This window comes from Macaca nemestrina, chromosome 6, assembly GCF_043159975.1.
Source record: "Macaca nemestrina isolate mMacNem1 chromosome 6, mMacNem.hap1, whole genome shotgun sequence".
NCBI lineage: Eukaryota > Metazoa > Chordata > Mammalia > Primates > Cercopithecidae > Macaca > Macaca nemestrina.
This window is the reverse complement of record NC_092130.1, coordinates 42,246,060-42,262,030: the sequence shown is the minus strand read 5'-3', so window position 1 is coordinate 42,262,030 and position 15,971 is coordinate 42,246,060. Positions and strand designations below refer to the sequence as shown.

Here is a 15,971-nt window from a genome sequence, read left to right as displayed (position 1 = left end):
GGATCTCAGCTCACTGCAAGCTCCGCCTCCCGGGTTCACGCCATTCTCCTGCCTCAGCCTCCCGAGTAGCTGGGACTACAGGCGCCGCCACCTCGCCCGGCTAAGTTTTTGTATTTTTAGTAGAGACGGGGTTTCACTGTGTTAGCCAGGATGGTCTCGATCTCCTGACCTCGTGATCCGCCCGTCTCGGCCTCCCAAAGTGCTGGGATTACAGGCTTGAGCCACCACGCCCGGCCTCTTTTTTTTTTTAATTTTTTTTTTTTTTGAGATGGAGTCTTGCTGTGTTGCCCAGGCCGGAGTGCAGTGGTGCGATCTCAGCTCACTGCAAGCTCCGCCTCCCAGGTTCATGCCATTCTCCTGCCTCAGCCTCCCAAGTAGCTGGGACTACAGGCGCCCGCCACCACGCCCAGCTAATTTTTTTGTAGTTTTAGTAGAGATGGGGTTTCACCATGTTATCCGGGATGGTCTCGATCTCCTGATCTCATGATCCGCCCGCCTCATCCTCCCAAAGTGCTGGGATTACAGGCGTGAGCCACGGTGCCCGGCCCAGTATTTTCAGTGTCATAGCTCTACTTGGGAGGAATCTGTCTTTCCTAAGTAATTCTAGCAAAGTTCAGTTGTGTTTAATAAGGAATTATAAATCAACTAATCTTACATTATTTTGTGCTCACATGCTTATGTTGAGTTAATCCCTGATATATAAGCAAGAAATAAATTTTCCCCAATTGCTTTTTAAAAAATGATCACTACACAGCCCAATGCTCCAACTCCCATATTTATATGAAGGTGAGAGAGAAAACAGATCAATATTTATAATTTGCTACAAACACAGTGACTTCTATCAAGACACAGGCAGAAAAGGGTAAAGTACAGTAAAGTACAGAGAGGTCAAGACTGCCTGAGAATGAACTTGCTGCATCTCAAAAATCTACAGGGAAAAGCAATGAACCAGAGCTACATTAAAGAAAAAATATACCCTTCCAAACCAGGCGCAGAGTTGGAAGATGGCTAGACCAGGGAGAAGAGCATAAATCCGATGGGAGAACAGCATATAAATGGCCTAATTCAAACTCCATGCATAAATACAGCATCCTAAATAGTACAGGCTAGTCATTGATATCCAGGTCCTGAAGTCCTCCAGACCTAGGATTAAGCCCCTGCTCTGTCACTTAACAGATCTTGGGAATGTGCTCTCTCAACCTCAGTGTTCTCATCTGTAAAATGGTATAACAGCGCCTATCATTCAAGGACGTGTGAATTTGAATGGGTTAATTCATGTGAAGTACTTGTACTGAGGGGTGGTCTGTTCCCAAATGCCTCTCAGAGGAGGCTGAGATTTCCTTCTCTGGGGTCCGCTGTGTGCAGGTTTTTGGTCTTGATAAGAGAAGAAAATGCTAGTTTAGTTTCATTCTATACTTCCATTTCCTAGTATTTTAAAGATGCTCAACCTCACTCCTAAGATAAATGCAAACTAAACTACCCTTAAATACCATTTTTCACCCATGATATTGGCTAACATCCTAAAGTTTGATAACACACTCAGATGTAGAGGCTTGAAGAATCAGGTCCTCTCAGACTGCTGACTCGAATGTAAATTGGTATAACCACTACAAGGGTAATTGGCAATATGTCAAAATTACAAATGCACAAAACCTTGGACTATGGACAATGTTAGTCACTAAAGAAAATTTTTCTAAAATCAAAAGACTAGAAATAACTCCAATGTCTATCAATAAGAGGCCATTCAATTAAATTATCCCTCTAATAAAATACTTTGCACCTGAATATAGTTCTTTTTGTGTTCATAGGACAGTTCTCCAAGATATATTTTAAATTATAAAATAAAGATGCAGATGAGTATGTGTAATATGCTACATTTTGTGTCATAAAAAGGAAGTAAACATGAATATCTATTCACATTTGTCTTGAATAACCATAAAAAAATTTTAAGGCTGGGTGCAGTGATTCACACCTGTAATCCCAACGTTTGAGGAGGCCCAGGTGGGATTGCTTGAGCTCAAGAGTTTGAGACCAGGGGCAACATAGGGAAACCTCATCTCTATAAAAATTTTTTAAAAATATAAACTAGCTGGGCATGGTGGTGTGCACCTGTAGTTCTAGCTACTTAGGAGGCTGAGGTGGGAGGATTGCTTGAACCCAGGAGGTCAAGACCATAGTGAGTCATGATTTTACCACTGCACTCCAGCCTGGGTGACAGAGCAAGACACTGTATCAAAAATAAAATATTTATACCTTTTTATTCTTTTAAAGTTTCAAATCATGCAAATTGAATTCTTATCAAAAGTGAGTCAAGTAATAATTTTAAAATTTAATTTTCTAGAGTCAAAGTGTTCTTTTTTTTTTTTTTTTGAGACGGAGTCTCGCTCTGTCGCCCGGGCTGGAGTGCAGTGGCCGGATCTCAGCTCACTGCAAGCTCCGCCTCCCGGGTTTATGCCATTCTCCTGCCTCAGCCTCCCGTGTAGCTGGGACTACAGGCGCCCGCCACCTCGCCCGGCTAATTTTTTTTTTTTTTGTATTTTTAGTAGAGACGGGGTTTCACCATGTTAGCCAGGATGATCTCGATCTCCTGACCTCGTGATCCGCCCGTCTCGGCCTCCCAAAGTGCTAGGATTACAGGCTTGAGCCACCGTGCCCAGCTAGAGTCAAAGTGTTCTGTGGTCAGCTTTCTGGGAGTAAACCTAGTCTTGCTAGAGTTATCATGGCCCACTCTCTGTTTATTAAAAGATATTTTTCATATATTTTTTATGCTTGTGTCCCAAACCTTGTTTACTTTGAGAGAAGTGAAACAAGTACTGCTCTCCCTGGAAGAAGGCAGGATTGCTCCTCAGATGGGGATAGAACAGTGCACAGAATAAACCTACTTCCTGACCATGTCTCTGCCTGTAGCTATTTGACTTTAACCTTGGTTGGACAAGTTGCCTTCTTTGCCTGCATGCCTCAGTTTACCATTTCATAAACTAAAGATGTTACTCTAGAATATTTTCCTTTCAGTTATTCAATTTTAACATGAATATCAATGACACATGCCAGTGCCCTTCTCTACTTAACCTCTCACACTTCCTTCAATTTCCTGACCACATTCTTCCTTTTTCAAACATTTAATAAGTATCTATTATGTGCCTGGCATGGTGCTAGGTGCTTTGGAATTCAAAGATGAAAGACCAAGTCCCTGCTATCAAAGAGCTCATGGTCTAGGGAAGGAGAAAGGCAAAAGACAATTATAATACAGAGGGAAAGTTCCATGATCAACCACATCCTACCCACAAAGCTCTCAGAAATGAAGAGTGCCAATATGACCCAGAAAAGTGTAGAGTCCCTTGGCTGTTACACTGTCTCTATGAGTAATATATTTACTTATTTCCCTCACAATCCAAGTGTTCCTGCTGCCTTACAGTAGGAACAGTAAGGGCATCCTTGGCTCATTGCCCTTACTGTTTGGCTGTTTCTTGGGGAAATTTATCCTTTCCTTTCACTTCCTCTCTGGATTTATCCTGGAACCCCATAACTGGTCTTCACATCTACCATTTCTTCTTAATCCAGTGTCTATCATATATGCACCTGCTAGGCAAGTACGCCTAACATACTTCATTCCATTTAGTCTCCTGAATGATCAATCTCTGAATATAAAGGTGGCAAATGAACAAAATGTATGGCAAGCTGTGCTATCTGGTATCTGGCTAATCAGAGCCCTCCTCTGTGACATTTCCACATATCTTCTACACAATGACACATGATGAATGGTGGCCCCACCCCCAGATATTCTAAGATCCAGAGACACTTCTTTTAAAAAAAAAAAAAAAGGGTCTTGCTTGCTACATTGACCAGGCTGGAGTGCAGTCACAATCTCAGCTCACTGCAAGCTCCGCCTCCCGGGTTCATGCCATTCTCCTGCCTCAGCCTCCTGAGTAGCTGGGACTACAGGTGCCCGCCACTACGTCTGGCTAATTTTTTGTATTTTTAGTAGAGATGGGGTTTCACCATGCTAGCCAGGATGGTCTCGATCTTCTGACCTCGTGATCTGCCCGCTTTGGCCTCCCAAAGTGCTGGGATTACAGGCGTGAGCCACTGCACCCAGCCAAAAAAAACATTCTTAAACACTGTTAAGTTTTTATTCCTTTTAATATCACCTGGATACAGCATTTATATACACATTCTCTTTCTTTTTTTCTGAGACAAAGTCTTGCTTTGTCACACAGGCTGGAATGCAGTAGTACAATCACAGCTCACTGCAGCCTCAACCTCCTGAGCTCAAGCAATCTTCCCACATAAGGCTTCCAAGTAGCTGGGACCACAGGCACACACCACCAAGCCGGGATAATTTTTAAATTTTTTTGTGGAGACAGAGTCTCCCTATGTTGCCAGGGTGGTCTCAAATTCCTGAGCTCAAGCGATCCTCCTGCCTCAGCCTCCCAAAGTGCTAGAATTAACATTTTCTTAGATTATGCTTTACATCGGTGGTTTTCAAACTATATTCCTTGGAGCCTAGGTTTCTAAAGAGGTACCCAGGCCGGGCACAGTGGCTCACGCCTGTAATCCCAGCACTTTGGGAGGCCAAGGTGAGCAGATCACCTGAGGTCAGAAGTTTGAGACCAGCCTGGTCAGCATGGCAAAACCTCATCTCTACTAAAAATATAAAAATTAGCTAGGTGTGGTGGCGCGCGCCTGTAGTCCCAACTACTCAGGAAGCTGAAGCAGGAGAATCGCTTGAACCCAGGAGGCGGAAGTTGCAGGGAGCCGAGATCGTGCCACTGCACTCCAGCTTGGGTAACAGAGCAAGACTCCATCTCAAAAAGAAAAAAGAAAAAAACAGGTACCTCAAGGGTTAAAAACGTAGCACTCTGGCCAGGAGCAGTGGCTCATGCCTATAATCCCAGCACTTTGGGAGGCTGAGGCGGGCGGATCACCTGAGGTCAGGAGCTCGAGACCAGCCTGACCAACATGAAGAAACTCGGTCTCTACTAAAAATATAAAATTAGCTGGGCATGGTGGTGCATGCCTGTAATCCCAGCTATTCAGGAGGCTAAGGCAGGAGAATCACTTGAACCCAGGAGGTGGAGGTTGCAGTGAGCCAAGATCGCGCCATTGCACTCCAGCCTGGGCAACAAAAGCGAAACTCCATCTCCAAAAAATACAGGTAGCGCTCTAAGTTTCCCTCTCACAGGAGAATCAAAGTAGTTCTATTCTCATTGGTCTTAAAAAGTGGAAGTGAAAGATTTCAGCTGAAGAAAGTATAAAAGCCATCTGTCTTACATCAACTGGTAAATAAACAAAATGTGGCATATCTAAACATGGAATACTACTCAGCAATAAAAGGAACTACTATACATGCTACAACATGGATGAACCTCAAAAACACGCTAATGGATGGGAGGCTGAGGCGGGAGGATCACTTAAGGCCAGGAGTTCGAGACCAGCATGGGCAACATAGTGAGACCCTGTCTCTAAAAATAAAAATTATCCAGGTGTGGTGGCATATGCCTGTAGTCCCAGCTACTCCAGAGGCTGAGGCAGGAGAAAGCTTGAGCCCAGGAATTCATGCTACTGCACTCCAGCCTGGTTGACAGAGAGAGACCCTGTCTCTAAAAAACAAACAAACAAACAAACAAACAACAACAAAAAAAGCTAACTGAAAGAAGCCAGACAATAAGACTAAATACTGCATGAATCCATTTATATAAAATTCCTGGAATAGGTAAAACTACAGAGAAAGAAGCAAAGCAGTGGTTGCCAGGGGATAGGAATGGGACTGACGGCAAATACACACGAGGGAACTTTTTGGGGTGATGGAGTATTTTAAACTGGATTATGGTAATGGTTACAAACTATAAATTTACAAAAACTTATTGAAATGTAGACTTAACATTTTATGGTATGTAAATTATACCTCAATAAAGCTATGGTTTTTTTGGTTTTGTTTTTTGTTTTTTTGAGAAAGAATTTCGCTCTTGCTGCCCAGGCTGGAGTGCAATGGTACGAATTTGGCTCACTACACCCTCCATTTCCTGGGATCAAGCGATTCTCCTGCCTCAGTCTCCTGAGTAGCTGGGATTACAGGCACCCGCCACCATGCCCAGCTAATTTTCAGATTTTTAGTAGTAACAGGGTTTCACCATGTTGGTCAGGCTGGTCTTGAACTCCTGACCTCAGGTGATCCACCCGCCGCCCAGCCTGGTCTTGAATGCCTGGGCTCAAGCAATCCTCCTGCCTCAGCCTCCCAAAGTGCTGAGCCCCTGCACTGGCCTAAGCTATATTTTTTTAAAAAAAGAATGAAGAGCTACACCAAGACTAGGAAGGATTTTCACGAAATACTGTTGAATGAGAAAGGCAAAATGCAGAGTATGTATATAATATCCTATTTTTGTAGAGCAAGTAGCCCATTAAGCCTTGCATATATGTATATATATTCCTTTTAATGTGGCATGAGAACATGTTAACACAAGTAACTTAAAGGCGGAAAGGGGCAGCAAGCAAAAGAAACCCTGCACTTTAAAAAAAAAAATCTCCTTTATGGGCCAGGTGCGGTGGCTCACATTTTATTACTCCTTTTACAGATGAAGGAACTAAAGCACAGAAGGTTAGGTAACTTGTCCAAGATTACACAGCTAGTTAGTATCTAGACCAGAATTTAAAATTGGGCAATCTGACTCAGAGTCCAAAGCTTAAATATGCTATTTTGTAGTATATGTATATGTAAAATGTATATATATAAAATAAAATGCTGCCGCTCAGGTAGAGATTGTGACTGACAGGTACAGAAGGTAGCAAGTCACATCAAGACATAAAAGCAAAGGAAGCCAGGACTAAACAAATAGGAGATTCTTGCCATCACTCTACTCTTAAGATTATCTCATTCTCTCAGGTCCTCAGTTTCCTTTTCTTGTCTCCATCCTTCTTTCTCCTTTTCACTTCCTCTGAACTGGCTATAATACGAAAGCTAAAGTATATTTTTTGTCATATCTAATGTTTCCTGCTCGAATTTTTAAGGTAGGTGGGCTGAATTCAACAAACATTTATTGACTATATGTCAGAAATTTTACTGGGCATTACAGATATACTAAGGAAAAAAACACAATTCATTAAGGAGTTCGCCTCAAACGATTATTAAAAGAAAGAAAAGAGCCAGGCGCGGTGGCTCACGCCTGTAATCCCAGCACTTTGGGAGGCCGAGGCGGGCGGATCACGAGGTCAGGAGATGGAGACCATCCTGGCCAACACGATGAAACCCCGTCTCTACTAAAAATACAAAAAATTAGCCGGGCGTGGTGGCGGACGCCTGTAGTCCCAGCTACTCAGGAGGCCAAGGCAGGAGAATGGCGTGAACCCGGGAGGCGGAGTGTGCAGTGAGCCAAGATCCTGCCACTGCATTCCAACCTGGGTGACAGAGCGAGACTCTGACTCAAAAAAAAAAAAAGACAAAGAAAAAAAGAAGCTTCTAAATAATTATTCTTCTCATATATATTGTTTTTTTGTTTTTTTGCTTTTTTGTTTTTTTTGAGATGGAGTCTCGCTGTTGCCCAGGCTGGAGCATAGTGGCACGATCTTGGCTCACTGCAATCTCCGCCTCCTGGGTTCAAGCAATTCTCCTGCCTCAGCCTCCTGAGTAGCTGGGATTACAGGCGCCTGCCACCACGCCCAGCTAATTTTTGTATTTTTAGTAGAAACAGGGTTTCACCATGTTGGCCAGGCTGGTCTCAAACTCCTGACCTCAGGTGATTCACCTGCCTTGGCCTCCCAAAGTGCTGGGACTACAGGTATAAGCCACTGTACCCAGCCTGATTTTTTTGTTTTATTTTGTTTTGAGACGGAGTCTTGCTCTGTTGCTCAGGCTAGAGTGCAGTGGCGCGATCTCGGCTCACTGCAACCTCTGCCTCCTGGGTTCAAGTGATCTCTCCTGCCTCAGCCTCCAGAGTAGCTGGGATTACATGCGCCCGCCACCGCACCTGGCTAATTTTTTTTTCTTTTTTTTTTTTTAAGTAGAGATGGGGTTTCACCATCTTGATCAGGCTAGTCTCGAAGTCCTGACCTTATGATCCACCCACCCTGGCCTCCCAAAGTGCTGGGATTACAGGCGCTGTGAGCCCCCATGATTGGCCTGTGAGCCAAAATCAACCATTGCACTCCAGTCTGGGCAACAAGAGTGAAACTCCATCTCAAAACAAACCCAATTGCCTCTCTCCATTCCTCCTGCCAATACATCAATTTAGGCTGTCATTCCTAGGACTGGATTATTGTAACATCCTCCTACCTGGCCTCCCTGCCTCTAGTCTTGCCCTCTTTCTAATCCTCCCAGCACATTGTCTCCAGTCATCTTTTTTTTTTTCTAATTTCTAAAATTACTCCTGAACTCAAGTAATCCTTCCACCACAGCCTCTTGAGTAGCTGGAACTATAGGCACATGCAACTGTGCCCAGCTTCAGTCATCATTCTAAAGTGAAAATCTGACCACTTTAGAAAGGCATCAAAGGCTCTTCAAGATCTGGCCCCTGTTTGTACATTCTTACCTCCCACACCATGCCTCAGGCACAGTGAACTATTTCAAGCACAACGTTGGTTGTACGCTTCAATGCCCTTCCGAAGTCAAGCCTTCTCCCTTCTTGAGTTCTTTTTCTCCTGCCCATCCTTTAAGCATCCTTTAAGCATCACCTTCTTCAAGAAGCCTTCCTAATCTCAGACTGATTAGATGCTTTTCCTATGTATTCCCTCAACATCCTGGGTTTACCTTAATCATAACACTCAATGCATTAAATTATAGTTGTTTTCTTACTGGTCATCTTCAATAGGCAATTGGGGTAGGTACTGCAATACAAGGCACAGTGCCTGGCACACAGAAAATGCAAAAGAGATGCTTTCTGAATAAACTGGAGTCCTACTCTCACCATAATGGAATTTATGATTTATTTATAATGCTCTGATACTGAAAAGATCATTTGTTCCTTGTTAATCTGTGTTCTCATAGAATTTCTTCTTTTTTTTGAGATGGAGTCTAGCTCTGTCGCCCAGACTGGAGTGCAATGGCACAATCTTGGCTCACTGCAATCCCTGCCTCCAGGGTTCAAGAGATGCTCCTACTTAAGCCTCCTGAGTAGCTGAGACTACTGGCATGCGCCACCACACCCAGCTAATTTTTTTTTTTTTTTTTTTTTGAGACGGAGTCTCACGCTGTTGCCCAGGCTGGAGTGCAGTGGCGCGATCTCGGCTCACTGCAAGCTCCGCCTCCCGGGTTCCCGCCATTCTCCTGCCTCAGCCTCCTGAGTAGCTAGGACTACAGGCGCCCGCCACCGCGCCCGGCTAATTTTTTGTATTTTTAGTAGAGACGGGGTTTCACTGTGGTCTCGATCTCCTGACCTTGTGATCCGCCCGCCTCGGCCTCCCAAAGTGCTGGGATTACAGGCTTGAGCCACCGCGCCCGGCCATTTTTTTTTTTTATTTTTAGTAGAGACAAGGTTTCGCCATGTTGGCCAGGTTGGTTTCAAACTCCTGACCTCAAGTGATCTGTCCACCTCAGCCTCCCAAAGTGCTGAGATTACAGGCGTGAGCCACCGTGCCTGGCCTGTTCTCACAGAATTTATTACATTTTTTATTAATGTTTACTTCCTATACTAGACCATAACTTCTTCAAGGGCTAAAAAAATTTATTGAATGATTGATGGATTAAAATTCCATCTGTTTATTAACAATATCCTAACCTAGAAAGGTACAAATATATGATGTCAATGTAATGTGACCAAAGACCCGGGAACAGGGAAGCTAGGCTTTCAATCACAATCAACCAAACCTACTTTCATCTAGGAGTGATCATTCAGCTGTCTATGTCAACTGATTATCAGGCCACACAGTGTGGCCAAGTATAGTATATAGGGCCATGGTTATCAACTGAGGGTGATTCTGACTCTCAGAGAACATTTGGAAATGGCTAGAAACACTTTTAGGTATCACAACTGGGGAAAGGGAGTTACTGCCATCTAGTGGGTAGAGGCCAGCAATACAGCTAACATCTATGATGCACAGGACAGCCCCCAACAAAAATATTATCCAGCCCAAAATGTCAATAGTGCTGAGACTGAGACACCCTGACGTAGGAAAACAGGCAGTCTCGTCTCTTTTTTGAAATTCTTATGAGCTTTTTAGCTATATAAAAGTTTAAAACAAATACACCTTTGATCCAGTCTTTCACTGCTAGGAACTTATTATATATAGTTGCATAAGCATGCAAAAATAAATATACATGTACAAAGATGTTTCCTGAAGCAATGTCTTCTTTTTTTTTTTTTTTTGAGGCAGAGTTTCGCTCTTGTTGCCCAGGCTGGAGTGCAATAGCGTGATCTCGGCTCACCACAACCTCCACCTCCTGGGTTCAAGCGATTCTCCTGCCTCAGCCTCCCGAGAAGCTGGGATTACAGGCACGCACCACCACACCAGGCTAATTTTGTATTTTTAATAGAGACGGGATTTCTTCATGTTGGTCTCGAACTCCCGATCTCAAGTGAGCTGCCCGCCTCGGCCTCCAAAGTGCTGGGATTACAGGCATGAGACACTGCACCCAGCTGTGCAATGTTTATATTAATAAAATCTAGCCACAACTTATATAATAGAAAATGATTAAATTAAAATGATGGCCAGGGCTGGGCGCAGTGGCTCACACCTGTAATTCCTGCACTTTGGGAGGCGGAAGTGGGCGGATCAGGAGGTCAAGAGATAGAAGCCATCCTGGCTAACACGGTGAAACTCCATCTCTACTAAAAATACAAAAAAATGAGCCAGGTGTGGTGGTGGGTGCCTGTAGTCCCAGCTACTGGGGAGGTTGAAGCAGGAGAATAGCTTGAACTAGGGAGGCAAAGCTTGCAGTGAATTGAGACTGCAGCCACTGCACTCCAGCCTGGGTGACAGAGCAAGACTCCATCTCAAAAAAATAAAATAAAATAACTGGCCGGGCGCAGTGGCTCACACCTGTAATCCCAGCATTTTGGGAGGCCGAGGCAGCAGATCACAAGGTCAGGAGATCAAGACCATCCTGGCTAACACAGTGAAACTCCATCTCTACTAAAAAATACAAAAAATTAGCCAGGCGCAGTGGTATGCACCTGTAGTCCCAGCTGCTGGGGAGGCTGAGGCAGGAGAATGGTGTGAACCCGGGAGGCAGAGCTTGCAGTGAGCCATGATCACACCACTGCACTCCAGCCTGGGCGACAAAGCGAGGCTCCGTCTCAAAAATAAAATAAAATGATGGCCAGGCGTAGTGGCTCACACTTATAATCCCAGCACTTTGGGAGGCTAAGATGGGAAGACTACTTGAGCCCAGGGGTTGTAGGTTACAGTGAGCTAAGATTGTACCACTGTACTCCAGCCTAGATGACGGAGTGAGACCCTTTCTCTTAAAAAAAACAAAAACAAAAAAAAAAAAAAAAAAAAAACACACACCAGGTGCAGGGGCTCACACCTGTAATCCCAGCACTTTGGGAGGCCGAGGCAGATAGATCATGAGGTTAGGAGATCAAGACCATCCTGGCTAACAAGGTGAAACCCCATCTCTACTAAAAACACAAAAACTTAGCTGGGCGTGGTGGCAGGCCCCTGTAATCCCAGCTACTCGGGAGGCTGAGACAGGAGAATGGCATGAACCCAGGAGGCGGAGCTTGCAGTGAGCTGAGACCGTACCACTGCATTCCAGCCTGGGCAACAGAGCAAGACTCCATCTCAAAAAAAAAAAAAAGGTACATCTACAAAATGCTAGTCATCAAAAATAATACAAGTTTAAAAGTACTAACATGAAAAGATGGCAAAGATACTAAGTTAAAAAATAGGAAGTTAGATAGCACTATGTATAATGATATAGTTTTTGCAAGCAAACAATATAGACATACACATATAATACATACTTCTTTTTTTTTTTTTGAGACAGAGTCTCACTCTGTCACCCAGGCTGGAATGTAGTGGCACGATCTTGGCTCAATGCAACCTCCACCTCCCGGGTTCATGTGATTCTTCTGCCTCAGCTTCCCAAGTAGCTGGAACTACAGGCGCGCACCACCACACCCAGCTAATTTTTGTATTTTTAGTAGAGACAGGGTTCCACCATATTGGCCAGGCTGGTCTTGAACACCTGACCTCGTGATCTGCCCACCTTGGCCTCCCAAAGTGCTGGGATTACAGGCATGAGCCACCGCTCCTGGCCCCTACACATACATTTTTAATACTTGCTCAGAAAAATATTCTGGAATCATGTTCACCAAACAATCTTCAGAGTGGGATTACAGTGAACTTTCACATTCTATGGTATGTAATTGCTACCTTTGGTACTTTTGTATTATTGAGTTGTTTGTTTGTTTGTTTGTTTATTTAAGAGATGGGCTCTCACCCTGTTGCCCAGCCCTGGAGTGCAGTGACATGATCACAGCTGACTGCTGCCCTGACATCCTGTGCTCAAACAATCCTCCCGCCTCAGTCTCCTGAGTAGAGGAAACTAAAGGCACGCACCACCATCCCTAGCTAATTGTGGTTATTTTCACGTGTTACTTATAATAAATATAAATCTTAAAAGAAAAAATGTAGTTAACTCTTACCAATTACACAGCATGTTTCTACACGATACTTATCAATCTCACAGAGGTTATGAGCCAGATAACTCAACTCCGATTTCATGCTCTGGGATAAAAGAAAAAGACAATATAAGTATGAAAAAAGAACTCCCTAAATTATTTTTCCTGTAGCTAATACAAGTGGGTGACAATCCAACCCAGGAGATACAAGCAAGGGAAGCAGCTCACCCTGACATAAAGAAGGTTGGAGAATGTGTCCATATTTTCAATCCTGTAAGGGTCTTGTTTCCTTAGCTCATTAAAAATGGAGAGGGCTTTGTCAATATCTGCAGAAAGAAGGTAGTTCAGAAAACAGCACAATGCACCTGTCAGGGTCTGATAGTATTTCATTGTCTTTATTCACTCACCTCTGATATTGTGATAGGCAACTGCAATTTGGGAAACAATATATGAGCTCTTAGAGAAGCCCACATCGATGAGATTCTGATACTTTTGCAGGGCCTCCTCTATCAACTGCAACTCTGTGTATATATGAGCCAGAAAAAACTCTTTCATCCAGGTGTCTGGCAAAGACAGGAACTTCAGCTGGCAGCAGGAGAGAGAGGGACACATTTAATATAACTTGACCTCTCTCTCAAACAAACATCCAGGAACTATCTTTATTGTCTAAAGGAATTTATCACTAAAATTTTATTAGAACACCTAGTAATGAAAACAGGGCAGTCCAATTAAGTGAATATGACTTAAAAGCATAATAGGGAGGAATAACCTAGTTGGGAAAGGCTCCAAAGAAAAGACAGGATTTGAGGTGAGTCTTAGAGAATGGGTAGGATTTAAATAGAAGAGGGGAGAGGAAGAGAAAGAAGACAATAGTCTAGACAAGGGTAATAGCATGAGGAGAGGCAAAACAGTCATGATGAATGTGAGTGAGTAGGATGAGGAAACTAGCTTGGTTTGCGGGGAGGCTATGTACTGGGAAGTAGTGGAAAAATAAAACTGAATGGGTAGAGTGCATTCTAGGGTACAACAGATAATGGGATACAATAGGGAACCACTGCAAATATTCAGTAAGAGAATGACATGATGACATGGGAGCTTTAAGAATAAGTTTGGAAACAGGCCAGGTGGAATGGCTCAAGCCTGCAACCCCAGCACTTTGGGAGGCTATGGGAGAGGATCCCTGAGGCCAGGAGTTTGACACCAGCCCTGACAAGAGAGCAAAACCTCATCTCCACAAACAAAAAAAAAAAAAAAAGAAAAAAATAGTTTGGAAATAGTATGCAGATGACTTGGAAATGGAAGTATAAAAATGGAACACTAGATAGAAAGTATCCATTACTTATAAGTAATCCAAATTTGAGATGACAACTGAGATGATAAAGGAAACCAAGAGAAAGAGATGTATACAAGAACGTAACCATGGTTATGTCTCATGACAGACTAGATAAAGGGAGATAACAGAAAAGGAAGACACAAGTATGACTCTAAAGTGTCAAGACTGGATGTCGTTTTTTTTTTTTTGAGACGGAGTCTCGCTCTGTCGCCCAGGCTGGAGTGCTGTGGCCGGATCTCAGCTCACTGAAAGCTCCGCCTCCCGGGTTCACGCCATTCTCCTGCCTCAGCCTCCCCAGTAGCTGGGACTACAGGCACCCGCCACCTCGCCCAGCTGGTTTTTTGTACTTTTTAGTAGAGACGGGGTTTCACCGTGTTCGCCAGGATGGTCTCGATCTCCTGACCTCGTGATCCGCCCATCTCGGCCTCCCAAAGTGCTGGGATTACAGGCTTGAGCCACGGCGCCCGGCCTGGATGTCATTGTTAATAGCGATGCTAGTAAGAGTCTATCAAGTTGGGAGAATAATTTAGTAGGTAAGATGAGGAATTTGGTTTGCATATTTTGAATCCAGAGATTGTTTAACAAACTTTCAATGAAAGTCTAGCAGGCAGTTACACATAGGTGAATAAAAGTAAACCAAGATAAGATTTCAGATACAGATTTAGTGACAAGTCATTATTGGGGGAAATCAACAAGACTTTAAGGCCAAAATAAGGAAGTGTATTGTTGCTTCCATTAGCTACTGAAGAATAGCAAAATAAACACTATAGACAATGTCCTCTACTAATAGTTAATAAAATGACTGGAGTTTAAAAACAACTTACTATACATTATTTCCTTAATGAGCAAATTTCCGAATCTTTACAGAATCCATGACAGCTCAGAAGAGGCCTAAACAATGTTTTTTTGTTTGTTTGTCTGTCTGAGATTGAGTTTCGCTCCTTTGCCCAGACTGCAGTGAAGTAGCGCCATCAGGGCTCACTGCAACCTCTGCCCCCCAAGTTCAAGTGATTCTCCTGCCTTAGCTTCCCAAGTAGCTGGGATTACAGGCACCCACCACACCTGGCTAATTTTTATATTTTCAGTAGAGACAGGGTTTCGCCATATTGACCAGGCTGGTCTTGAGCTCCTGACCTCAGGTGATCTAACCACCTTGGCTTCCCAAAGTGCTAGAATTACAGGCGTGAGCCACTGCACCCGGCCATAATGTTTTAATACAATTCTTGATAGCAGAGAAACCTTTCCCATAGCATCTTTGAGACTAGGGGAGAAACTATAATAACATTCAGTCTACAAAATAAGTCACAATAGGCTGGGCATGGTGGTTCATGCCTGTAATCCTAGCACTTTGGGAGACTGAGGCAGGAGGATCACTTGAGGTCAGGAGTTTGAGGCCAGCCTGGCTAACATGGTGAAACCCATCTCTTCTAAAAATACAAAAATTAGCTGGGCATGGTTGTGCGTGCCTGTAGTCCCAGCTACTTGGGAGGCTGAGGCAGAAGAATTGCTTGAACCCGAGAAGCAGAGATTGCAGTGAGCCGAGATCGCACCACTGCACTCCAGCCTAGGTGAAAGAGCAAGACTCCATCTCAAACAAAAACAAAAACAAGTCACAGTAGAACTGAAATGTGAAAACATGAATATGAAAAAATTATTCTAGTATAACTGGATACAAATCCAACAGCAACTACTGAAAAAGAGCTAGTCATCAGTCTTTCAAACATAGACTTAATTCCAAAACGGTGAAAGACACCAGACGCACAGCAAAGAGAGAACTATAACCAAAGGCCTGCTAAAACTTCCCCCACCCCTATATTACTACAGAATTATAGAAGGCTTGAAGCAGAGGGTTTTTCACATAGCTCATCACAATTTACCATCTCTTTGTCTGTGATCAGGTTACAGAGTTCTAACCAGGCTCCCCAATGCAAGGGCAAAACATGAGTAGCTTCCACAAACACATCAATGGCCTCTTTCACCAAGTCCAGTTTTCGAAGCACCACACCATACCTGGGGAAAAAAAGAAACAATCACAGAAGTTAATGCTATTTAATAGCTCCTTTCTACTCAGGAGAATATGT

General features: G+C 43.6%; 1 protein-coding gene across 1 annotated transcript in view; it reads right to left on the bottom strand.

The window, feature by feature from the left end:
- LOC105467082 (cell division cycle 23) overlaps positions 1 to 15,971 on the bottom strand; it is a 34,278-nt gene that overhangs the window by 5,580 nt on the left and 12,727 nt on the right. The window contains exons 6-9 of the mRNA XM_011716448.2: positions 15,768 to 15,900; positions 12,965 to 13,142; positions 12,786 to 12,883; positions 12,582 to 12,663 (exon numbers count right to left, since the gene is read on the bottom strand). Of these exons, the coding sequence (XP_011714750.1) occupies positions 12,582 to 12,663; positions 12,786 to 12,883; positions 12,965 to 13,142; positions 15,768 to 15,900 (491 nt within the window). The remainder of the gene's footprint in view (positions 1 to 12,581; positions 12,664 to 12,785; positions 12,884 to 12,964; positions 13,143 to 15,767; positions 15,901 to 15,971) is intronic.